The sequence below is a fragment of the Chaetodon auriga genome, chromosome 2 (genome assembly GCF_051107435.1).
Source record: "Chaetodon auriga isolate fChaAug3 chromosome 2, fChaAug3.hap1, whole genome shotgun sequence".
Lineage (NCBI taxonomy): Eukaryota > Metazoa > Chordata > Actinopteri > Chaetodontiformes > Chaetodontidae > Chaetodon > Chaetodon auriga.
The window spans coordinates 3,170,062-3,197,711 of record NC_135075.1 but is presented as its reverse complement, the minus strand read 5'-3'; the positions used below and the strand labels follow the sequence as shown (position 1 = coordinate 3,197,711).

The 27,650-nt window shown below is 39.9% G+C and overlaps 1 protein-coding gene across 1 annotated transcript in view; it reads right to left on the bottom strand.

Moving 5' to 3' along the window:
* Window positions 1–27,650, bottom strand: part of cntn2 (contactin 2) — a 56,905-nt gene that overhangs the window by 16,178 nt on the left and 13,077 nt on the right. The window contains exons 2-11 of the mRNA XM_076750205.1: window positions 10,516–10,678; window positions 7,029–7,170; window positions 6,062–6,237; window positions 5,078–5,173; window positions 4,434–4,646; window positions 3,558–3,660; window positions 3,141–3,322; window positions 2,267–2,403; window positions 1,213–1,342; window positions 698–848 (exon numbers count right to left, since the gene is read on the bottom strand). Of these exons, the coding sequence (XP_076606320.1) occupies window positions 698–848; window positions 1,213–1,342; window positions 2,267–2,403; window positions 3,141–3,322; window positions 3,558–3,660; window positions 4,434–4,646; window positions 5,078–5,173; window positions 6,062–6,237; window positions 7,029–7,170; window positions 10,516–10,576 (1,391 nt within the window). The 5' untranslated portion in view covers window positions 10,577–10,678. The remainder of the gene's footprint in view (window positions 1–697; window positions 849–1,212; window positions 1,343–2,266; window positions 2,404–3,140; window positions 3,323–3,557; window positions 3,661–4,433; window positions 4,647–5,077; window positions 5,174–6,061; window positions 6,238–7,028; window positions 7,171–10,515; window positions 10,679–27,650) is intronic.

The window sequence follows — 27,650 nt, the reverse complement described above, 5'->3', positions numbered from 1 at the left end:
TTGATACTGGAACATTAATTGAAAACAGCAATCAAACATGTATGTCATAGGTGCCCGGTTATACTGGCTGGTTACTAAAAGTAAGTCCAAGCCTTCCAGCTGACCAGAATCCTCTGTGGTCATGGCACAATTTTGTTTCAGCAAAACAACTTGATCAGGGCATCCTCACTATTGGCATCCAGCCAAGTTTTGCTCTGTTTTTCTGTCCTTAACACATTTTATTCTTGATACAGTTGTTGAGTGAGACAGTACAAGTACATTCTATATACTTGTGGCCCTGATGTGATGTGTACACATTGTCATCTAGTAAAACACTGAGATACCTGACCTCATCCTACAGTATGTGATATACTGTGCAGCAGTCTGCCTCTGCTGATGAGCAATTATCCACAAGTTCCTGTATGTGGATCCAGGCATGCTTTTCATTTCATGCTGTATGTAACACTGTGCCTTAATAGCTACTCTATTTCATGTATATTCTATATTGTGTGTTCCATTTTTGCTTTGCAGAACAAGGAGTATCTGCACTCTGAAATCACTGCTCCCTTTTATTTTAGTGGAGATGTATCACCCAACTACGTACTTTCCTTGGGCAAATTCCCAGAGGAAGGAATGAGGGTAACAAATGTGGCAAAATGACCTGATCTGAGGAAATTACACAACATTTTGTATGACAATCAAGTTGACTTAGTGCTACCTGCTGCTGTTAGTGAGCAGCTCCGTCCCACGGCTCCAGAACAGGCTGGGCTTTGGGGCAGCTCGAGGGCGACACTCGATCATGACCTGTCCACCTCTTGCTGCTGGGATCAGTTTCTTTACTGGATTCAACCTGAAGTCTGGAGCTTGAACTGGAAGAACAGGAGGCAAGAGGGAGTCAGAATAACAGCACTGAGGGTAGAAAACGGGGTGGTTGATGGATAAGATGGACAGGGGAGGACAGAGAGGCGAGAGGATGGAGAAAGTTTAAGTATGGGAGATGGAGGAGATGGAGTGGTACAGTATTAATTTATATTAACTTTAATTTACATAAATACAACGAAAACACACTGTGTTCATTAATGATATAGCTATAAAATGATGCTTTCATTGTAAATGTAAATTTGCTAATTAAAAATACATCTATTCAAAGTGAAAAGCATTCTTAAAGTGACAGTATGTTAAATCTTGGTTCATATAGGGGAAAAATTAAGACAGCTCTCCTTGGACACCTACCTTGGACTCTGAGCTCAGCAGTAGAGTAGATGGTGCCATGTTTGTTCTCAGCCACACACTGGTACATCCCAGAGTCCTCCAGGGCCAGGTTACTGATCTTAAGACGAGGCCCGTTCACCTCTACTCGATCCTGGGTGGGGGGGGGGGTCAGTCAGAGGGAAAGGTAATGTGGGAGATGTTCATTTGATTACATTTGGTGCATAAGTTACCACAAAAGCTTTTAATGACTTGTGCATTTATCAAAAATCACATCAAATCCCAGCTGATTCCAGACCTGTGTGAATGAAGCTTCACACTGCTGTTGCAAACAAGCAAATAATTTGTGCGCAATCACTCACTACATTTATAGTCAAATTTAATACATTATGGTGCTCAAAATTGTGTGCTATGATACAAGACTCAGCAATGGAGCAACTTTGAGATGTTTCTCAGCAGCGTGTAAACCATAATATACCAAAACAAACGATCCAAAACTGAACAAATGAGAAAAAATGTTACTCAAAATTACACATTATCTCAATTCAGCTCAATCACATGTAATGATTTCCCTCTAACACTGTAAGTTAGGATGTGAAATGGTAGAAAAGTTAAAATTCTCAGAGTCTAATTATTCCCTTTTCTATTGACTAAAGGAGAGGATTTCAGATTGGTGCTTTGGTACCCAACTGTTCACAACAGGAAAAACTCTATTATTCCTTGTACTTTAATAAAAAGTTGAGAAGAAGATGATGATTTCCTTACGTATCCCCTCTAGTTTGATAAGAAATAGCACAAAACATGACCTTTAGTTCGTTTACTGTTCTCTCATTGAAAGGAAATGTACTTTCTCTGGGTGGAAGTATTTCCATTGCAAAGACATTTGAAGTGAAATAGCAACAAGAACATCAGACATTGACACCGTCTGGTTTCCTGACCATTAGAAGAAGAGGAAGAAAACTGTACATCTTTGGAGTGTAATGGAAAATAGAAAAAAGATGTGCTACGAGGAGTATTTTAACATAACTTTGTGTGCGGAGGCGTATTGTACAGTAAGACAGCATGCTGTCTGTGTTACCTGTGTGCTGAGTGGCTGTCCGTTACGTAGCCACCGTACAGACGGTCGTGGTTTACCAGCAGCAATACAACTCCAGTGTAGCTCCGAGCTGATCTCCACCTCTGAGTCGCTCATCACCTGCAACCAGTCCGGCTGAGCTGGAGGTTTGGATGAGACAGATGAGGCAAAAACAACAATAAATAACACATATAATATGCACATGATAAGTATGCATATAACAGATTGCAAAAAAATTAACAGAAACTCATTAAGGAAGTGAACCAAAGGTGCACTGATAGCAACAACACCTTCTCACATATGGAATATTTAACATTACTGGCTTTCTAGCCTTCATTAGATGGAGCAGAGTGGAAATGAGGAGGGGGGGGGGGGGGGGGGGGGGGGGGTGACATGCAGCAAAGGACTGCAGGTTGGAACGGAAGCCGGGCTGCTGTGGTTATGGACACTGCCACACTCTACCAGGTGAGCTACCTGGGCGCCCTGGTTCTAACAGCACAACTCCTGATGCATTTTCACATCATGTTCATCATTCCATGTTATTAGAGAGTGAATTCGGCTGCCTAATTTATCTGTCAGTGCATGAGTGACAGAGCGTAAAGCTGGGACCCTCATTTAATTTAACACTCAGTCTCTCTCAACATGTTTTACTCTGTTCAGCCTTTACATTAATCTGATGGCAATCAGCTCAGACTTGTTGAAAGTGATACAAGACAGTAAGACTGCCATCATGACTTTTATGTACAAGTGACCAGGATGTATTTTCAGTCATGAGATCGACATGTTAAATTTCCATCAACCTGTGTCCATAATAACATCACTGATTAACCTTATACAATATGTGCTTTTATACTTTTATCTTTTTTTTTTTTTTTACCTTGCACATTAATGCGTCCCTGGTATGTCTCACTTCCCTCTGAGTTGTAGGCTTCACACTCGTAAACACCCTCGTCATCGAAGGAGAGCTCTGGCAGGATGAGGGTGGGACCTCCAGCACTAGAGCCTGCCTTGGACGGCATCAAACCATCCACCTTCCTCCAGCGCAGTTTTGGGACTGGACTATGAAACAAAAAATGGAGGAGTTAGATTTTAAGCAAAATAAAAAAAGTACTTTCAAAATGAAACAGCACACGATCCAGACGGTGAGAAAGTATAAAATTAAAGAAGTCTGAGAGGAAGATAGAGTAAGATGTGAAAACATGTAGATGTGTTCCTAAAGTTGAACAGGACACAGCCTCTCAACCCCAAATAGCTTGCAGACACATTATGGAATCATTCAGAGTTGGAAACATACTTTCCATAGGCAAAGCACTCTAACTGAGCGGTATGTCCTGCGAGGGCGTAGGTCTCTGCTGGGAAGCGCACTTTGATGCTCGGAGCTGACTTCCTGGGATTGGCTAAAATAAAACACAATCGTAAATATTCAGATCAAATCCTGTTCAGATTGTACACATTTACTCTCATCTAAGAACAGGATGTGATATTTGCACAGCTACGGAGAGTGCATTAAAATATCAAACACGTGCTATTTGCATACGCAGTACATTTGAAAAGTTTAGCCTGTCCTGATGTCCGCCTGCTTTTTGTTCCAGACCACCATCTACTTTGACTAGTTGCAAGAAGCCATGAAATTTGTGAAAATTCATGAACACATTAAGTTCTCCAGATGTTGAATCATGTCCATTTTGAACAATATCAGGTCATAGCAAGGCACTAACAATAGCTTAATTGCCAATAACTGTGTACTGTCACATGAACAGATGACTGTAGTGCGGTAACAGAACTGAGAACATACACAAAGTTAAATATATGTATTTATATAAATATATATGTATTACATATTTAACATGTAAACTCAGCAAAGTAAAAATTTGGAAGCAAACCTGAGGTGTAATATTGGAATCAGTATGAAAAACATTTGAACTCAGATTAACTCTGATTAATAACCAGTGGGCTAAATTGTTTCTCTATTATTTCTACTCAGTTACAACCCTGAGACAGGTTATCACCCATAACAGTGACACCACACCAGATCTTCTTAGATATCCCTCTACCCTCTGTTTACTCTTATTAAAGTCATCAGTTACACAGAGCCAGAGTATCTGCAGACCTTCATTGTAAGGCTACATGTGGCTGCTAGCAGATCAGTCACACAGGAGCAAAGTCTTACCATCAGGCAGCACAGTGAGCTGGTTGGCTTTGCTGAAGGTGCTCTTGGTGCTGATATCCATGTTGATGGTGGTGAAGCAGAAGTAGTTGCCAGTGTCGTTTGGCTCTGCTTTGGCCACGTACAAGTTCCCTGTTACCTGCGACACAAACCAGCGGCCGTCGTCCTTCTTGATGAAGTTGGGAAATTCGTTGATTAACCAGCGGTAGGAGAGAGCTGGAGAGAGGAAATATTGGTGCAAATCACATCAATTGGTAATACAGTTGGAACATATTGGCTTGTACTGAATGCAGTCCTGCCACTGCTCAGATTTCAATATAAAATTGTCAGTAGAGTCACCCTTACTCCAAAACAGCTTAATTTAAAACATTTCAAATTATTTAATTTAATGTAATTTAAAACACTCTGATCTGTCAGCCATCTTTATGACCTGTATTCCACCTGTCAGCTGCAGGCTGTTGCAGGTCTTCTGATAGTTTGGTCTCAGCAAAAGAAAACTATGACAAATTGAAAATATTTTCCAGGTGACACAACATTTTCTATGTACTTAACTGCTTCTTTCATCTTCCATGTGGTTTAAAATGTAAAGTTACTAGTCTGAAAATGGGTTTCCAGGATACATGGAAACCTTTGAGTAGAGTGGATACCTGGGTAATGCGGAGGGGGCTGGCACGCCAGGAAAGTTCCTATGCCTTCATATGCTGTCTGAGGACTCCTGCTGTCTGGTGGGAAGTCATTGAGATCTGGAGAAACATGCAACAGTGTAAAGTAGAAAGAGAAAGTAATGGAAAAAAAAACAAAACATTACTATCACATGTAGATCAATACAGAAGCAATACAACAAGATACATACTACAAGTATATTATTATTAAATTATTATTGTATATTATATACATATACATATACATATACACATATACACACACACACACACACACACACACACACACACACACATATATATATATATAATTATTAAAAGATACCTATACATTACAAAATAAACAAATATGACATCCTACACAGTGTTGTTGAATTACTCATTCATTATCAGCTCAACCTAAATTTCACTTTCAATCGATGAAAGTGACGTTGTGTAAGTGACACTGTGTGCAGAGTTTTCAGTTGGTGCTGGGCCACCTGTCCTGGAAGATTTCAATATCCTGAACAAATGTGAGAAATTGAGATATTATGCAAATGTACCTGTGTTTATGGACCCTATTTCCCATGTTTTTGTAGCCAACTGACAAATGGGGACAACAATTTTGGAAAAATTGAAGTGCTGCAGCCAGCAGCCCTGAAACGGACTGCAATGTCGTTCTTCCAGGCGTTTTCACACTGACAGGCTCAGATTGTTATTCTAAGTGTCTGACAACATTATGGAAAGGATCCCTACAGGGACAAACTTGTTAAAGAGTAAAGAGACAGGACATTTTCACATCTAACTCAGGAATTATTTTACCATTATGACCAGAGAGATTTAAAGACATCAGACTGAACAACTGATATTGATTTTCACAATCAAATGTCTTTTTTTTTTAAGAATTCAATTAAATATTCAAATTTAAAACATTCGTTGACAGCTCAAGCTCAAAAAGGTTAAACAGTTCAAAAGCCTTTTCTGACTCACAGCCAAATTTGAGATTAGCTGCACGGCTGATGATGGTGCCACAGCGGTTGATAGCCAGACACTGATAAGAGCCAGTGTCTCGAACAGACTCAGGGCTGCTGATCACTAGGTTGCCTGCCACCAGGGTGTAGCGCAGGTCCAAACCCAGCGGGACCTCAGTGCCATTCACAAGCCATCTGTAAGACAGAGAGCAGGGGAAAGTCATAAGAGCACACTAAGCATAACATACATAACTGACAATTGTTATGTAAACTACCCGAAAAACCAGTCTCCCACCTTTGATCAGAGCCTCGATCTGGTAAAGTTACAAAAGGCATATTCAAAAATATGAATTACAAAGAATAAAGAACTATAAAAATTCTATTCTACATGCAAAACAACAGCTGTAAAACAAAAAAATACCAAGAGAAAAGACTGCAAAAGATTCTAAAGAAAGCATATGTAACTATGTCTGCACTGCATGTACTGCAAATATTCACAAATTCCACAAAAGTGCCTCCTGAAACATGCACATCATCAGGAGTCCACATTTTCAAATATATCAAAGAATTACAGAACATGTAAAAATGTGGACACTCCTAAACAATGAGTGGGACTCTTCACATCACAGATGTATTTACAAGGAAATACAGAAAAAATGAAAATGTGCCCTGTTCCCTGAAATCAAATAGAACTCTGAATACAGTGTGTCATAGCCGCGGCTGGACATGTTGATCACAGGTGTTACCATTTACCTCAAACAGAACGTTGTTTTCCAGTGGTCATTTTTTCAAAATTTCCAATTTGTCAGCAATTTGAGGGGAAATACAGCAGCAGACTATTACCCAAAGCTCTCAAATGTGACATTAGTTTTGGTCTCCATGTATCAAATCATAATTTGGGGACAAGACTCTGAAGAACATAGGCCTACACGTGTGTGCGTGTGTGTGTGTGTGTGTGTGTGTGTGTGTGTGTGTGTGTTACCCACCTGTAGGAAGCAGCTGGACTGGCTCTGGCCTGACAGCTGAGGGTCACCTTGCCTTCACTCAGGCCCTCTGGGTAAATTAAACTGCTTGGCTGTTCTTCAAAGACTGGCCCGCTGTCATGACCCGACACACACACGTCTCCACCTGGAAACCACATTTTTAACAACTCACTAATCACACACCAAACCCTGTGCCAGAAATCTCCCAGCAGTAAGGAGCTGTACTTGTGTCCTGGACAATTCTATTGTGTCCTCATACACAGCACTTCTATCAGCCGTAACGCTTCCCATCTAGTCTTTCCTATCAAGTTTTTTTACTGCATAACTTCGATCTTTGATAAACTTGCATCCAATATTTGACAGTCTTCCCTGGGTTTGTCCAGTTACTCTGTGCTGCTATCAAATAAAGGTTGTAGGTACAATGTATAAAAATCTATATTCTGGAACAAAATCGCTATGCTACAGCTTTCAGACAGCAGTCACCATCTAGTCTTTGGTTACATTTATGTCTCTGAGTACAAGGAGGGTTAAACAGACAAAATGTGTAAAATTTAAGAATTTCATTCAACTTTTGATATCCTGAGAAGGTCAATAAGAGCTGCGAAAGATAAAAGTAGGAAAAGAGTCTAAATCCACAGTGTGGGTGGCAAAATAATGTAAGTGGCGTAAAAGGATGTGTCAGAAATATTACTGGGTCTCTCCAAGGCCAAGTAACAAGGAGCTTTTAGCCTGAGTTGTATTTCTTTTGAAGGGGCTGAGGGTCCATCCATCACTACTGTACAGGGTACTCACTCATTGCTCGATGAGCTGTGTGTCTACTGTACACAATTATGACTCCATGCATTGTGGTCTAATGATGTCAGCATTACTAACAACAATGGCGTTTTGCCGTTCCCCCCTGAAGTCCCTCCCAAACCACTTTACCTGTATTTGTTAAGCACCCAAACATCAGTTTCCCAATCTGTTTCAGTGTAAGATGCACAATATTCTGACTGACACGTAACCCTCAGTTCAGCTTCCAAACTGAGCATAGTGCAATAACATACTTCCATTTATGCAAAGCAGAAATTCTAACCCCCCCCCCCAAAAAAAGCAAAATAAAATGTTAATTTCCTTGCAAATATCTCAAGAGGATATAGCAAGATTAGAGACTTACAGAAAAGTAGGACATACACTGCAATTTACATTTTAATCTACTTATTCACCACATTTCAACATAAAAAATGTACTTCACTATATTTAATTGACATATACACAAATTACTGTACAGATGAAGATTTTATGGATGAAACATATGATCACTTTTAAAAGATATTCATTGTTACAGGTGAGCTACCAAACAATGTGTGAAGTAGTTCAAATTAGCTTCATCTAAACCAGGTAAAATGCTGCTAAAACGTGATTGCATCAGTTATAACAATCCAATAATATGATATGTCCTAATGTAGCACACTGTGCTGCATAATGAGTGAATTTATTTTTGATAGTCAAGTAAGTGTTGCTGAAAATAGTTGTGTATTTTTACTTATTTCAAATGTGTACTTTGTACTTTCCTTTTTATACTGTTGATTTGCTACTTTAACTTTGTACTAAACTAATGGGCTGATACTGCTCTGTATCTATACCATGTGTAAATAAACAACTGTTTGCTAACACATTCACCATGACAGCTTCATAAAGCAATAATGTTGTGTTTCCAGCTTGCTGCCCCATGCGGCCAAAACAATCTACTGTATTAATGCAGCTTTAGGTAAAAGGTTTGAATACTTCTTTCACCACTGAACATTTGTAACTCTAGAGCTGTGAATCATGTCATTGCTGCTTCAAACCGCAGGCCATTTATGTCATTGTCATAAATTCATTTGTATCCTCTGTCACACAACACAGTGTTTGTGTCTAGGTGTACATGTGTGCATGTCTTTTTTTCAATTACTCTTTCTTATAGCTTTCTGGTGGTGCTGAAAGAGTGGGTGGCAGCATGTGACTGCTACACAGTAGTTCACAACACAGTTATTATAAAAAAAAAAAATGTTTCCATCAGGCTCTGTAAGACCTTTTGTTCATCCATGAAATATCAACTTTTTCAGCCAGCTGGGACTGAATATTAAGGCACAGCACTTAAAAACAGGTGAATGGAAATCTTCAAACTTCCTTTTTTGGTGTTCTCAAAACTTTCCACAAGTGTTCTCTGCATTATGAGCGCTCTTTGAGTTAAACTGCGTAACCTTGCAGAAACCTAAGAGCCTGCACAGTGTTTGGTACAATGTGTATTGATTTTAACAGGCTGCTACAATCTGAAAGAAACTTCTTTCTCCCCTCAAACATTTCATCTGGCTTTTTGCCAGAGGGCAAAGGAATGGTTTCCTTGGATAGGTGCTACGAGTGTGTGCAGAGTGTTTTTTTTTCCAGTGTGTGTGTAGCACACACACACTAAAATATCTGACACAACAGTGATTAACTGTCCTGCAGGCTGTCAGACACTATGTCACCTCAATAGTGCAGATTGATGAATGCTGCATTTTGAGCTTTAGTTGTCTTCACTGTATCCATGAATCAGTTCATGTTGAGCAAATATTCAGTCAAACAGTGTGGGCAGATGAAGACTTCATCATCTGTGTCTGGGTCTGTGAGCATGCATGTTATTCAGCTCATCACTGATGATAATGAACAGTATTGTTTCTGCAGAGTGTATTGTGAGCCCAGGGGGACTGGACATGTGTTACTGCACATTTCACCACACTAGCACAGCTTGTTAATTTCCACCCAATCGACATCTATCATTCATCATATTGGTGTATGTCAACACTTGGTGGAGAAAAAGGAAAAGGGACTTGGAGAAAATTGAATCCCCTCCACTCCCTGTCTAAAACAACAATCATGAAATTTTAATCAGGCCCTAAAGGTTCCCAGATGAAGTGCACCCACACATTTAACTCACTCTCTCTAGCTCTCTTACACACACACACACACACACACACACACACACTTTTGTGAGTTAACTGTAATATAACTATTCTGTTAGGGATGGTGCAATAATTGAACTCTGCGCTAGACACAAATATGTTCCAATAGTTTGGTAAACTGTATTGAGGTTCAAAGTATCAGTGAGCTAAGAGAAAATTTGGAAAGAATTCCTCTGTCTACATAGAGAATCAATGTGATTCTGGCTGGAACATGCACAGACTTCAAGCACCATCACAACACAGTACAAGACGGGAATTTTAACAGAACCGTATTATTTTGTCGTACTTTCACAAAACACGGTGTAGCTGTATCATAGAGAGGTGAGAGGTGTTCACTTTCATTCCCAACTATATCCGAAACTCAATTTCCATTACTAAACTATCCTTTATCTTAACTCTTTTCTGCACTAAAACTAAACCTAAACCTAGTTCTAATAGTAATGATAACCACCATCCATCAATGTCTGAAAACACACACTGACTTGCACTTTGAGTGTGTTTGTAGAAAAGAGAAAAGTGGAACTTACTGACAGCCTCCTTCAGGGCCACTGAGCTGAGGACCAGCAGACACAGCATGAGCTCCATCATCTGGATCCAGCTGGACTACAAGAGGATCACCAACAGATCAGGAGCAGATGGGATCAAAGCCTGTTCACCTTCTCACAGGAAGAAGAGGTGTCCAGTCTGAGTCTATGTAGGAAAAAGAATAACAAGATGACTTACATGAATGACAGGTATGATAGGAGGAAATGAACAAATCATGTGTTGATTGCTTAAAGAAATTTAACCACAGTCAACTTCCCAGCCATCACTAAAATCATCTGCTTTTCTTTATCAAGAAAGAAAATACAATGAACATTTTATCAACATGACGAATTCCCAGTTTAAATTCAAAGTTCTGGTATCTGTCCTCCTCCACCTTTGAAACATTACAGAAACATTACATACAAATGCTCCCACAACATTCAGATGCTTTTCCTTTTAGTCTGTTGGACATTTTAACTTTTTCCTGATGGGAACCCTGTATGTATGCAGCAGCAATAATAATAATAATAAAAAAAGACCTTTTTGAAAAGGGTGAAATACAACTTGAAGCTTGCTTCAAAAGGCTCTGTTAATAGAATATTTTGAATTCTGAGCATCTCTAACATTCTTATCTAGTAAAGCAAAGCATTATAAATGGTGCTACTTCTCTCTCCAAACAGTTAGGATGCTCTATGAAAAAGGCATTAATGTATGTGGTACCAGACAGTCAGAGGGATGGATGGACTATCGTATGGTGTTTCATTGCAGATGACCATATTAGACCTGTAAAGAACCCATTTAGAGTAAAAACAAACACAATTGCATCACACTTTTGCGATGGTGCAAAGCTAGAGTTCCGAAATTCATTGATAACAATGACCTCAAAATAAATTAGCCCACAGAGTCTTCATGTGATTCCACCGTACTGAAATTAAACCTGTGGTCACATTTGTAACACTGTGTTCAATGAATGATAATGCAGTAAAAATAGTTCTCATTTTGTTTGTCTATGATCCTCACTTGCAAATTAAAAGAAACAAACCTGAGGTTTTTTGAACGCCACAGTAGACAGAATCCTTTTTGAATGCACCAAAAAGAAAATATGTGCTGGACACTGAATGGACAATTCAAGGTCTGAAGAAAAATTCAACACAAACATTTATTACACTCGGTGCTGCAGCCTGCCTTCAATTTGTGTGGGAGTCCTGCCTTGAGAGAATCAGACCATTTTTCTTTTACAGGCAATCTGATATGTCCAAGGTTCATTGAAAACATGTTTATTTACAGTGCACAGAAGTGGTTCTTCAGGTTTGCACCAAGACAGAATTCCTCTAGAATTAGGCTCTGTGAGCTTCACTGGCATAGTTTCAGGAGTGACTACAATACAGAGGTCTTCACAGGTCCATGGATCAGCAAATCAATGTGTCCTAGTGACCTGGGATTTGAGTCGAACTGGTGCAAATTATTTTTAGTCACATCATCAGGTCCTGGTAGGGTCTCATGTCAATACATCTACAGCCCCAGTGGATCCGAGCCTACTCGCTATCAGATCTGATAACTGGTTCCACATATTTTGAATCAGGTATTTACATGCATGGGATTATTGAAGTTTTAACTGTTGTTGAATCCCTTTCAATTGAGGTTTTTTTTTTTTGAATACATTTTTGAGTGTTGGTTTAATGTAGGTCTGTTTTCAGATTAGGTCCAAACTTTGGACCTGTTAAGGCTTTAATACATGTCATAGGGAAGAAGATCAGATTGTAAGAAATTGCTGGTCGACTGACATGGTCATTCAGGGTTCTTTAGTCATTTATGACCCACTACACTAACCAGAAATCTTACAAAGAACACTTCTTTCTCTGTTGGTTTACTGTTTACACACTGGGGCATACAAAGACTGGGGCTCTTTGCAAATGTTTCAGAAATAACTGAATTAGCTGAATGAACGTGGAGACTAAAGGCTTCATTTTTGTTCTGACCTCGACAGTGCACTGCAGCTCTCAATGGCTCCTGACAAAGCCCCTAGTGTGCCTGTCCTCACATTTGTTCACAGTGAGTCACTGCAACACTACAGTGTGTCAAAAACAAAAAAAAATCTACACCTCTAATTCAAAGGAAATGAACCTGGGTCACTTTCAACATAACAAAATGTTTTTGAAACAAATAGTGGATTCAATAGCTTGCTGGGAAGCTTTGGTGGTAGTTGTAAAAATAACATGTTTATATGCACTCCATGCTGAATGCATACTGGCTAAATCCAATGGTGAAATATTTCCTGGCGTAAGGTGTTGTCAGACTGGACTCGGCGAAGAAACCTTCACATTTGTGTCATAGACAACAGGCAGCGATGAAAACTGTGTGTAGCAGTGACAAAAGAATAAGGTGCTGGAGCTAGCATGACTACAGAGCTAACAATAGCATTCCATAAGTCAACGCTTTATTGTCTCCTGGTGGTCTCTCTCACTGCAGTCAAGCATCCCATCTATCATGTTTCCCACTATTTTTTCCTCCTATTCATTAAGAAAACAAGTATAAACCCTGTTACAATCACTACCTTCTAAACAAAAGGTCACACTGTTTGGCCACTGATGAGTCCGGGTCATCTTCCAACACTCAGTCAGACAGAACTTAGTGGGAATTCTGTTCACAGCAAGAAGCAAACATATCAAACAAAGTGTGGTGTGATTTTTGATGTGAGTGCACCTTCAGTCCAACTGAAGCTGCCTGTGAAAAACTTAGCTACTCGAACAAAATACGACTGATAAAAACTTTTTCACTTAACAGCATGACACGACTTAGTGTGCTGTCATCACGACCCAAGCAGAGGCCATCTGCTGACGTAGAACAAAAGATGAAGCTGAATGCTCTGGGGAAAAGTTAGTGCGTGGACCTTGAGCATTCACTATTTCCAATGTCAAGAATGAACTTCGTGATCATCATGTTTCATTACCCATCTTTGGTAATATTCACGGATAGAGGAAAGCTTTCCAACAGTAAAACAGGCTGAGAAGAAAGTATTGCCACATAATTCTGAATAAGTAGGTTCATTCAAGTGTGATTTGGATAAATCTGAGATTGTTAAGTCCCTATTGTTTCTTTTCTACCCAAAGAGCTTTGAGGGCCCCTTCTTTATCTCTCTGTATCTGACCAGGACATAACCCTGCTTTATCAGCTTTAATTCACTTAATATAATGAAGGATTACAATTCTCGATGCACCACAAGGCCTGACTGAGTTCACTGAGTCAAACACACACACACACCACTGTCAGTCTGAACTCTCACATAATCTGCTGAGACTGAAGGGAAAGTTAGAACTAAAAGAATAAAACAGAAAGTGGTGGACCGAGAAAGCCAAAAATTCTATTGGAAATCTGATACAGAAACCACGAGAAGGGAAGAGAAAGAGCCCACAGGAGGAAGAGCAAAAGCAGGAGTGACAGATGGAGGTGAAGAGAGAGAGAGAGAGAGAGAGAGAGAGAGAGATAGGCCATGAAAAAGGAAGACAAGATCATTGTATCACACACTCTAAATGACCCCTCGCTGTCCGTGCGTCTCAGAGTGAATTCAGCTTTTTTCAGGCGGACAACACATTCGATATTTTGCTGCCCTCAAAGTGTGACACGTACTGAAGTATAGCATAAGCGTAAGTTCTCCTCAAGGTCAGTTTTTCAGCAGCAAAATCTTTCTGAAGAAGAAGAATAACCATTTCCCATTTCATGTCAAACTGTTGTTTCTTGAGGCTGTGAATTTACTTCTGATAGCAGACTGAATCTCTGTGGCCATCCATGTGGTGTAACTGTAAGCCTGCCCAGTGAGTGCCCTAGAACAAATATCCAAGGGGAGCACAGGCAGAGGGCCACCAAAGTACTGGCAAGAGGTAATGTAGCCGAGCATAGTGAAAGTGAAACTGCTCCCCAGGAGATAAAGTCCAGGAAAAAAATCACAAAAATACTGCTGAAAGATTGTGTGGACGAGGGGGGGGTGGGGGTGGGGGAGACTATAGACAGAAGTGTCGACGTGATCATGAAGCCTAACGTTACAGTCCTGTGGTTCATCAGTGAGGTGTTTGAAGTCCACTGCAGACTGAAGCCTGTGTTAACAGTCAGATCAGTGTGATATACGCTCTGCTGCTCAGCGAAGCGTCTCCTCGCTGAGCTGCAGCATTCTGAACTATGACGAAGTGGTCCTGGGTCACATCTCTTGTCTGTGTCCAGACTCTGTCTCCCCCTCATCTCCTCCTTGCAGTTCTCATGTATTAGTTCTGTGTCTCTGACTGTGTAGCTGCTGTGGCTGCAGGGCCATGGTGAATGAAGTGGGGGACCCTTCCCACTGCTGCCCCTTCGTAGAGCCTGCCTCAGACTCCCGTCCTCCCAGTGCCCACCTATCTGAAAATAAAAAAATACTCTGCCACCGCCCCTGTCTGGACCGTGCTCGGTACCTTCAATGAATAATATGCCAGTCTGTCCTTTCTAGCACCCTGGGAATTCATGAATTTTATAGATAGTGTTGGGGGCTTTTCTTCTTTGTTCTCAGTATCTCCCAAAAATACTGATAATGTTAGTCTATAATCATGTCAGTTAACAACAAAGCAGAAATACAGCATCAGGAGTTTCTGAAGAGACAAATATATTAGGTGAAAAAGATCGATGAGGTCAGGTTTTGAATTTGTTTGTGTGTACATTAGTTTTCTTCTATTAGTTTATTTTTATATTCTGATTTAAAAATGATCACTAATTTTATATATAACTTAAACACAACATGTAGTTTTTGGTATCTCCTGCTGGCTCTAGAGCTTCTTTAAGAATAATGTAACACCCCTGAAAATCTTGTCTTTACTGACCTCCAGGTCTAACTTCTCAACTTGCTGCAGTGATGTGAATGTGTACTCTAAGATCAGGCCAAGAATTTTGTAGTTTTAGAGGAAGGCCACTTGGTCTGCAGCAGGGCAATTTTTTGAGGGCAAAAAGGCCACATGACAGGGCATCAAGGTCATAGGATAAAAAGGCAATTTTGATTTCACTTAAATAGACAAAACCATTTCTAGAAACATGAATGCCTTTTTAATAAACATTGCAAATTAAAAAATCTATCAAAAGAATAATTCAATTTGAACGCAGACTAATAGGAAAGGTTTGCAGCTGCACACGTGTTGCACATATCTGTTTCTGTAAATGGAGTCTAGGCTTTGTGAGAGATCTATATTGGCTGTTTCTGCTTGAAAAAAGGATCTTAAATAAAAAAAAAGGTTTACCACTGTAGGGATCCCTCCCATAGGGCTGTCAGACACTTAGAATAACAACCTGAGCCTGTCAGTGGCAAAAACTTAGTGGACATACAGGCAAATGCCTGGAGGGATTACACTGCAGGTCGTTTTGCAGCTGCCAGCTGCTGCACTCTCGATTAATATTAGACCAGTTTCAAAAACTGGTGTCCCCATTACTCACTTGCACACAGCATGAGAAAATAGGAACACATATTAGAGCTGAATTTTTCCTGTTTGTTTGAGACGCTGAAATCTTCCAGCACACATGAACTGGTAGCAGAAGCCTTTATGCACTGCGCAAAGTCAGACACATTTCAGCAGCATTTAAAATGTAATTTGGTTTTTGAAAAATGTGTTTTTCCGGTGATAGAAGTAGCAAATGAGTGAGCCACTGTATTTTGATAAGAAATATATATATTTGTAAAATCAATAAATAAAAAAGAAGTGCTACATTAAATCAGGTGTCTGTCCTTTGTCCTGTGAAGTAATACAATTCAGTATTGATTTGGAGTAACTGAAAAAAATGTCATTATTTTCTATTAAAATATTTCTGTACAATAATTTCAAAACACAATATCAATCAAATCGGTGTGTCCTTTGAAACCAATTTTGCTTAGTTTTTTAGTGGAATTTTCACATATATGGGTGAGTCTAACCAAAAGTATTGAAAATAACATTGGCCATTTAAAGAGTAAGTATGTTGATGGTCCCTAAGTGAAACTCCAGCTACACAAAATCGGTTAAGTACATTGCTGTGTACTGGATTGTGTAACCTGAAAAATCTTAACAGAACAAAAGCGAGCTGTGGTCTGAGCATTGCCGCTTGAAGAACTATAGCGTGAAAACAGCAACAGAAAGCTGGCCCATTCTGTTTGGATTCACTTCCACTCAAAACAAGCATGTCCAATGAAGCTCTAGCTGAACACGTATGTACAGTATGCATCTGCATATTGCATAAACTTTGTCATCTCCTTCATTCCGACAGAAATGCAACTGATCCAAGTTAAAGTGGTAGACTTCTCACAGCAAGATCTGCAATCTTGAAGCCATGACTCCAAACACGCTTCCTATTACCCATCTAGCGTGCCACTGACAGTAATTTATTGTTCCTGAGTCCATGTAGTGATCTCCTTTATACCATCATGTGTTCACAAAGTGGTGAACCTCTCTCCATCCTCACTTGTGAATGACTGAGCCTTTTGAGGAAGCGCCTTTCATGATACTATCACCTGTTATTATGTGTTCTGCTACGTGTCTACTGCCAGATAACAAAATTAAAATCTATGAGAAGAATGAACATTTGATAGTAACTCAAAAAGAGCTGTTTGTCATTCTCAAGCTGCTGTGATCAAATTAATACAGACAAAATAAACAAAAATACAGGTTAATGAAGGCAACTGTGCTGTGCGATATACATATATGTGCTATAACACTTCAAATCAGTCACAAACAAAATGAAAAAGCTCATCAAATTAAAGAACAAAGCAATAAGCGTTCCCCTTTTTTTCTAGGATATAAAGAAGTTTTTTTGTACTAAATGAAAAAATAAGCTTGGATAAGAAATCAGGTTCAAACAATTTGTACTAAAGATAATTCATAAGGTTGCAGCTGAGAAAAGCCTGATTACATCTTGAGTATTGAAAACTACCAAATAATAAGCTATGATATGATGGAAAAAGGGAACAGAAATAGACGAAACCATGAAAATGAAGAATCTCAACCCTCAAACATCTATATCCTCCCTGATTTAGTATACACAACCTTAATTATTTTCATCATTGTCACTTACATATGAATTACACACTCGCTCACACTCACACACACATACACGCACCTGCTAAGTCAAATAGCATATCAGAGCAAATAGCAGAAAAAACTCACCTCTGCTGATTTACAGATGAAGGAGTTTGTAGACAGTCAGGTAAACACAACACACAGACACACACAGACACACACACACGCACACACACACACACACACACAGGCACGGCCACTCCCTGTTCAGTGATTCCGATACAGAGATGCTGAAAGCGAGAGCCAGCCATTCTTTGATATAACTTCATGAGTAAGATCTGATTTCTGTCGTGACTGGAATTGTGATGCACAAATGCGCACACACACACACACACACACACACACACACACACACACACACACACATTATCTCTGTTGCTTTCCATTGCACTGTGTTAAAACCATCATTACCATGCTCGGCTAGCAGAGCCAAAGACTCAACAAAGCACACTTTCACAGATAAATGTGTAAAGAGTTCATCACTGTGGCGCGGTGCATAGGCAGTCTGCATATTTCACTGTATGATCACCACTGTTACTATGATGGGATGCCTCTTAGTGGAGATGTGGCAAATTTTATTTGCTTTTTAACTTCTGCAAGCGATAAACTAATAATAAAAAATCAAGTTGAGAAGCGAACAACGGCAAAGGGATTATTGTGCTGTTTCATGTCATGAGCAAAACGTCGTGATCAGAGCCTGTGATGAGGCACTGTGTGAGGGATTTTCCATACAGCAGTAAAAACACAGTAAAAGGTGGTGGGACAGTGAGATCCTGTTGACTGCAGCTCTTTTTCTAACAGCTCAAAGTCGCTGCTCCTTCGTGTGCTGGCTGCATACAGGCTACACCACCTTATTGGTAACGCTCGCTGAGGTTATGTAGCCTGAGAGGACAAACTGCAGACTACAAAATCGTACGGTCAACTACGTATTAAGTTCATTGATATTCTTATTTTATTTATACTTCATTTTAAAGATGACAGAATTGAACATTAATTGAAAAGTTAAGCGCCACAGTGCTCTTTGTACTTATATTTGACGTGACAGATAACTGTAGCCTTGGGTTTTGGTCCCTAGTTGAGTGTTGGATTTCACCCACTGATACGTATTGATTTACTTTACATGATCAGGCTTTAATTATACCCCCTCCAGTAACAGTGTTTCCATTCTTCCGTTCACTTTTGATAAAAAGCAATGATGGGAAGGTTCATACTGTCTCGTGACTGAATGCTCTTTCATTCACTGTGATAGTGAATGGCATTTATGGGAAGCAGAGTGTTTGCGATAGCAGCACCATTGCTCGATGTTTACTGCAGAACAGCTGAGCATTTCATCGACTTGCTTTCTGTGATCTTCACTCTCGACAATCTCTACCAGCATCAGAAAGCTGTGGGAGAAAACACCAGCAGCAAGAGGCCAGAGGCCCCGGTCACTTTTTGAGGAAATGCGGTAAAAATAAAAGAAGTGTTGTTAGTGTTGTTTTAGGTCATTGTGTAATGAGTAACAAAGTGTTACTATTGGGAGACAAATGTCAGTGTTCTGGTAGAGAGTAAGAGTTGCAAATGGTGTATGAAGTGTTTTGGTTGCATTTTGGATGTGAGAACTGTTGAGCTGCATGTTGGTAAAGAGAACTGTCTGAACAGTTTTGAAAAGGCGGACTGTTTTTTACCAGCTGTAAAACAAAAAAACTGACGTCGACTATGCAAAGTAGCAAACAGTAAACAGCTTATTTATGTACACAGCAGTTACAGAGCAACATTAGCATTCATTTGGAGTCACGTTTGCGCCCACCTGATGAATTTAAGTCCAATATTCACTGTCTTTTATCTCAATTCCTGAGGGCAATATCTGACTTTTTAGATGCTAAATGCTTTCCCATGTTCACCAGGACAGCTAACCAGTGAAGCTTCATAAAGCAGAGTGGAGACGCACATTCAGGTGATCATGACCAGAGAGCCTCTGTACTCACACTGTCATTGGATACATTATTCTAAAAGTACTGGTCATAGATGCTTTAACACACAGCTTTATGTTGCTTTCTGTATATTTCAGAAACAAATGTGTATTATTTGGTTTTATTTTGGTATGCTCTAACACTTGACTGGTCACAGTCCTATTCTGTCTCACAAAGTCACTTCACTATAATCAAGCCAAACAATGATAATGATGGTTATCAGCTCACCCTGCAGATCTCATTAATTAGAATACTCCCATCTGTAGTTGGAGTTGCCTGTGTGGTAATGGACACATGGTGGCTGGTGCTGGGCCCAGACTCCACATGACGGAGCTGCCTGGTGTCTGACTGCAGCTAATGTAGTTTTAGACAGAATGTCTGTTGTTTGAATCATGTTTTTTCTTCTGTTTGTGCATCAGAACCATTTCATGTTTTCTGAGTGAAACACTGTTATGTGATTTTCAGACAACCTTCCCTTAAAATTACAACCAAACCGCCTTCCTACTTCTGATGTACTTACTTCAGATTTAAGATTAATTCCTAGTTATGCAGTCTGTTATTTTGCCCACCATGACCAGCATCTACTATTTGGCTCTGATTTGGAGTCTTTGTAATATATAGAAAGTGTGTATGTGTATGTTAATTCCCTCTTCAGATCATTTATGTATATGCATTTGTTCTGGCATTGACCTTTACAGGATGCCCCTCCATGGATTTTAACTAGCTCCCTACACCTCTACCACGATTCTGTTGAAAACACAGTATTTGTATTTTGTGTTGGGGGGGGGGGGGGCTCGCTGACCTATTTTCAGAACAACCAAGGTCCTCTCTGTTTCAAACGAGAATTCAATGCATTGTCTGCTTTATTTAATTTTTTTAAAACCTTTATACCTTATTTGTGAATAAGATTATTCATATCAGGGCCACATCACTCTTCTCATTTAGATATGGACCTTTCTTGTGGTTGGTTTAACCTGCCAGTCATTTTAGCTTATTTCCTTTCTTGCTTTAAAAGAAGCTGTTTTGCATTTAAAGCCTCCTGAAATCAGCTGACTGTAATATCTCAGTCTGGTTTGTGCAGCTACATGGCACTGAGCCATTCTTCTTTGGGTTACACTAATGTATTATTGATGGATGCTGAGTCAAGAGAGTGCTGTGTATCCGTACAGTGCAGTTTAACCTTAGTCTGCCCTTTAGCACCTACTGACCATGCCCTTCCGATAAATACATCTCAAACAGAGGGGTGTTATGTCTGTAGAGTGGTTCTATTATTCTATTATTTGTCAGACAGGAAGACATAATGTGTCAATTGATGAGTTTATATCATTAGAGTCAGTGATCCTGTGGAATACTTCAAGGTACTTCTGAAGTTATTCTATTCTAGAGCTGAGTATGAATAAGACTGGATGCAACAAAAGGTTCACCATGCTTCTGATAAACCAGGCAAAAGGGTTTTTTTTTTCAGCTATTCTGAATGGTTACACCTGGGCATAAAGACAAGCAAAATGCAATGAATTGTGCAAATATTAATACAACTAGAAGGGCACTCAGAGCGCAGACCTCCGCCAAGGCCAACAGTCCACTCCTCTATGGTATGCAAATATGCCAAAGCAAACTTCATGGTCAGTATTATTGCTTGTTCATGTGGAGTGTAAAGTTCATCCATTTTTCCTTCATACCTCAGGTGAAGTTTATTGCAGACAATTCCAATCTGAATGTGAATAAGATTATACTTAGTTGCATGATATGTGTGTATTTACACTTATAAAATAAACAAATATGAGAAGCTACATCACCTTCACCTACGTCACCTTAGCAGAGTAATAAAAGATGTTTTGAAATCAATTGGGATGACAGATCGACGAGGAGATTCACCGCTGCCAAGGAGCCACATCCACTGAATGTCACTGTGAATCTCAATCCATCAAATCCGTTGGACTTGGTCCAATTATCTGTCCAGGCGGTTGACCTGAACACCTGAACAACTGCTTTCTGCATGATGTTTGACTGGCTACATGTGTACGCTATCCCAGTGGACTACTGGTTCCTGTAAATATGGATTATGATATGGAGTCATGGTATTTCTACAATTCACTGCTTTGTCACTACTGAGCTACTACTGCATTTATTCCACCAGGGCCAAATGCCCTATGCCGCAGTCTTAACAAAAATCAAAAATAATTTGTGATTTGGATCTGTGCCAGAGTGTAATGGGTTCTTCCTCGGCCATGCTACACCATTCCACCAATTTTGTGAAAATCAGGCCAGTAGTTTTTCCATAATCCTGCTGACAGACAAACAAACCAGACCAAAAACATAACCTCCTTGGTGGAAGTAATTAGCACAAATGAAAAAAAACTGTGTGAAGAAAGAAAAAAATTTCTCAGAGAGAAGTTCTACTTTATTGTGCAAGTATAAATTTGACTGACAAATTTGACAAATGTTACAATTAGTCATTCAAAATGAATGAACACCTAATGCCTTTAAAGCCGCACTGGGATTTAGTAAATTAAAAAGGAGGCAGTCCTCTGAGCCGACAACAAAATGCATCCTGTTGTGATCCACTAGCAACAAGGTAGCAAAAAATGTGAAAAATATAAATATAGACATTCAAGCACATCATGCGTCTAATTAGGACTCCAGCATAACACTTCAGAGGACACCATGTACCTGCCACCACTTTAAGCAAGTTAGCATTAAATGACTGACCACATTAAGTGAAAAACACAATTACTGCAACATTAATGGATGGGAAAAATGAGCAATCATACTGAGACATGCTGAACTGTTCACTAAGTACCAATATAAAACTGGAGGAAGCAGTGTATAATATGGAGTTTGAGTCAGTACCTGGGCAGCCAACCGGGGGGAAAAATAAAAATCAGGGCTGCCTGAAGCACCATGAACCAGCTATGAGCTTCACATCCACTAATAACGGGAGTGCGGTGCCTGAGAGCAGGATGACTTCATGCACACTGTGGCTGACTTCATCAGGACACAGAGAAACACATCTATTATCTGTGTGTGTGACTGATCATTAGGGAACAATAGTGGGTCTATGAGTCCCTTCCAACACTTCTGCCCCTGTTAAACAGAGAACCATTTACTGAAGTGCTAACCACACTTACAACATGGATATACACATACGAAGGGCACTATACCATTGCAACAGCATGCACCGAACCCACTCAAATCACAGTCACTTGGCATGACGTGAGTGCAGAACTGGAGTGACAAATATTTACAAAAACAGGTTTTTTGACCTTGCTATTTCAGCACATAAATGGCTCACATAAAGGGTCACGTCGATGAAAGTTGATAAATTAGTTTGTAGTCAGTCCCGTCACCAAGACAATACGAGTTCAATTGAGTTTGTCACATGTAAAAATAAGAGGTACAATCAAAGTGAACTGTACTCACGCCAGTAATGATTAGATTTCAGTAGTGATTACAGGTCCGAAGATTTGGACCCAATCCAAACTTAGACAACCTACCTGAAACTGTGCATACATTAGAACTCAAATCTAGATTTGACAGGGACCAAAACATAGTTAGATCTGATCCAAATGGACGAAAATATAGCTGGATTCTAATTAGAACCATCCAACCCGAGACAACCCCGATAAAGAGAGATCATCAACACTGGAACACGATGCTCTACAATTCCACAGCTCACACTTTGGATCCACTCAGGCATTAAGACAGACTGACACACAGATTCAAGACCTGTGGAACCAATTAGTCTAATCCAATTAGACTGAATATAATCTGGACCTGACTTCAACTGAAACAATTAGTCAATTAATTGGATGTTTGATTGACAGAAAATAAATTTTGATAATGACTTAATCGTTTCAGTCATTTTCAAATAAAAATACCAAACACTCAACAGTTCGCAGTCCTCCGCTGGGATGATTTGCTGTTTTTCTCTGCTTTACATAAATGCAAAATGAATATCCCTGGGTTTGGAAGAAACTGCCTTTGAAGATGTCCTCTTGGGCTCTGAGATTGAGATTTCCTCAGAATCTTTTGACATTTTGTACATAAAAAGATTAATGGAGAATAGAATCAGTAGATGAATCAATGATGACAATAAACCACAGGTGCACTGTCCTAGATTAGTTCATTGACAGAAAGCTTTTCAAGCAAAAAGCCACACAAGCATACTTCACTTTCTCCTTCCTGCTTCACAACATTGTTTTTCTACTTTCAGCACCAGTATGTGTGTGTGTGTCTGCGTATGTGTGTGTGTATTAGCAGATGCAAATCTTTATGGCCTATAAATGGCGGATGTGTGACTTCTGACCTCAGATATAAGTGCTGCCTCTCAGTAGTCACTATGATCTCTGATCTCTGACTTCCTGTCCTGACTGCAGACAGGACTGACGTATAGCTGACCTCAGGCCAGAGCAGGATGTTGGGTGGAATAAGGTCAGCAGTGCACTCAAGGCTATGGATGGACAGCTTGGTTACTGAAGCTCTTATGAGACCACCATGTTTGTTCTCTCCATCTTGGGCCTTTATTTATATGATGTCTCAGACAGAGAAGGAAATTGGTCCAAAAAAAGTGACCCCAAATTCTCTGAGTGACACACATTTGGTCCTACTTGTCTACTACTAGACTTAAGAGTTAGATTATGCTTTCTTAACCTTGGAGAGTCTTTCTTAAGGATTTAGGAGAGGAGCAGGCTTTGACATATACGATGCAGAATACTCCATTTAAATCAACAATTATCTTCAAAGATACTGACTGAATATAAAGTGTTTAGGGATGTAGTCACATCCATTCAGTCAGAAAAATGAAACTGTAGCAAGTCTGCACAAAACAAGTTGTTGCAATTGTGCTGAACTGGCATTTGGCAGCAAGAGAGACAAGAAAAACACAGTGAAGATGTGGATCCTTTTCAGGTCACTGTTAAAAACAATGCTCACATTCCCATATGCACATTGGCACTATTTCTGGTCGATGTAAGCATTCTATTCTGGCCACAAAGAGATCCCTTCCTAACATAACTGGGGACAAAACCCAGATAACCCTGTCAATGCACATATGGGCATGTCAATAATGTTTTAGAACTACTACAAAAAATGTGAACCTATCCTTTAACAACAGTGAACATATTGTAGCCAAAGGTATTCAATGATTAATCTGTCAATAAACATGATGAAAAAGCACACAGGAGGATTCACAAATGTATTTTGTGATTTATAAATTATTAATGACTCTCTCCACAGATACATTTTTCTGTGCTAGAAAAGTATCTTTCCTTGTACGTAAAAGCAAAAACGGTACTCTATTATTATTACTATTTTGCTAATAACTCACTACAACTGCATTCACACTCTGCGAGTGATGTCCACTCTGCGAGTGTGCATGCCTGCACATGGTGCCTGAGGAGGGGGAGGAAGTTCTTTGTACTGCTCTGTTGATTGTAAAAGCATGTTGTTGACAGAGTAAGAAACCAAGAAGATCATAGGTGGAGTGCTGTTGGAGCAATGCTCTGCCACTTTTTTCTCCAAGTGAAGAAATGCAATATTTGCAGTTCACATACCCCCACTGAAGTTCATATACGTTTTTAAGTGCCTGAAGATTGAAACATCATTACAGCGTACGTCATGCAAGAGAGCAAATAAAATCAAATGGAGTAGTCAAAGTTGTCAAATTGACATTTAAGGTACAGCAAATTGACTGATTCACATCTACTGTATATATAGACATCAGCATTGAGTAACACGCAAAAAAACATTTTCCCTGAAAAGTGGCAAGTAGCTGCAGGTATGCTTTAAGCAGCACAGTGAGTCAAATTATTTTTTCTGAAGTCTATAGCTAGCTAATGTTAACTAAAGGCAGCAAAACATCCTTTAACTCATGATTCACTGTGACGATTTCTTTATTTGTGATGCATTTGAAAAGCGTTACAAAGCCAGCATGGCCAGCCTGTGCTGCATCCACAATGCCTGCAGGAAAAGGAAAGATTGCTGAACTGCATTTTCGTAGCCTAGCCAATGAGATGAGCTTGATCTCTGCATGCGCTGCAAGTTTTCCTCAGAAAGGATTTTTGAAGTGTGGCTTCATTTGCTTATTGGCACAAGTAAATGAAATAATTCAGAACAGTAACTGTATTAATGCCACCCTAATTACAACCTACTCCATCCAAGGCCTAATACTACTAGCTAGATGTCTGGCTGACTGCTGTCACCTAACATGCTCAAGATGATGAAAGTATTCATGCAGTCAGTCTAACTCTTGATCATGTGGTCAGTTACGGTTGACTAGCCTATGTAAACTTATGGACCATAGGAACAGCAGTTAGGCTAAAAAATCTTTGAAAAAGCAACTTAACTGTGCATGTGCACACATGCCTGCATGCCATTAATGTGCTCTAGTACTTAAACAAATAGCATTAGACCAGTCACACAGCATTTTATAGTCAAGGTTATGCTCCCACCTAGTGAAGATCCCAATACAGCACAAAGCAATCAAACTGGCCTCTGCTGTTATACCAGCTGCTATCACAAAAAAAGATCAGTATCAGCTAATATAGCTCATAGATTGTCAGCAATTGGTATCAGAAGCAAAAAAACATTATCAGGGCATCCCTAACTGACACTGTACAATATCAGTACACAGGGGCTATAATTCACAGCCCCAACAACTGCCAAATACTTATCTGTAATACTGCTAGTTATGACCCTACTTATCTTTGTGTCCCCATGTCGCCCAGTAGGGAGCCAGCCATCACTAACAAAGATCAGTTCCCCACCCACCCTTTCCATCTGGAGGCACCGAGTCTCTCCTGAGACCCCGACCCAGACACCCTGACCTCCGTCGTCATGCATTGGCGCCGCTGCAGTCCCTGTGGAGAACCAGCCCTGGTAATGTTGTCCCTGCTCATCTGTCACACTGCACACAACCACTACCAAGAGAGATGGAGTGAGACAAAGACAGGCAGGGACAGAAAGGTGAGAGCTGGGCTACGCTGATGTACGAGGCACATATTAGCCTTTCACAGTAATTCTGATCTTAAATCCATCGACTTTAGCCAAGCAGGATGGACATGTGTGCACTCTTTGCTCTATTTTAGCTTCCATAGTTCTAAGAGGACAGAGAAACACAAAAATAGACAAAATAGATTAATAATAGCATCAGTCCAGACTGAGGGCAATAAACTGGCCTCATCTGAATTCATTATTTCTAAATTAAGGAAAATACCCATTCATCTTCTTTAGCACTGATTGCTGTCGATCCCTGTTGAAAAGAGAGAAATAACTGTCAACATGCTTTCACAGAAAGGTGACGAACACAGTCCATTAAAAACCCAGATGGAAATTTTTGGCTGTGTCCAGTTTGTGACAGGATGTGGGACATTTTTGAAACACCCAATCATAGACTTCAGAGGAATTTCAGAGACAACTGGCTGCAATACCTGTGGGTTAACATTCCTCAGTCTTTGTTTGGATGTTTTGTGTCCAGTGTTCGAACTGTGGAGGTTGTCACTGAAAACTTGCACACACTCATGTAGGTACTGTGCTGTTTTGCCTCAATCTAGCTCAGTGCCCATGTGGCTCGGTGCCTGGTTCCCGGAGTGTAGGCGGCTATATTTACATTAAGTGGAGTTATTAAAGATTTCAGGTCAGACTGTTTTGGCGCTCAGTGAGACAGACATTCTGTGTGATTGTACAAACAGCAAATGCTAAGAATCTAAACTGCAGGGCTTTTTTTGTTATGGCATAGAATAATAATTTTGGAGAATTATTGGAGAATGTGTTTTCATGCACTGTGGCAAACTGGTTGCTGTAAACATGCTTAAAAATGCAGCAGGACAGTAACCAACCCCCGACCTTATTTTGAAAGCATGTTTTCCTTATTGTAACGGTTCTGACACAAGTCTCTTGACTTTATGTGTTTGTGTTTGTGTGTGTGTGTGTGTGTGTGTGTGTGTGTGTGTGTGTTATGGTGTTGGAACAGACTACAGAGGGAGGGAGGCAGACAGACAAGCAGAGCACAGCTCTTCTTCAGCACAACGGAGTATGAATTAAGTCAAATGTTTGGCAGTAAAAAGGGACGGAAGACTTCTGGGGGCTTCTTTGTGACTGTTTCAGTTTTAGTGAGGATCATTGCTACAT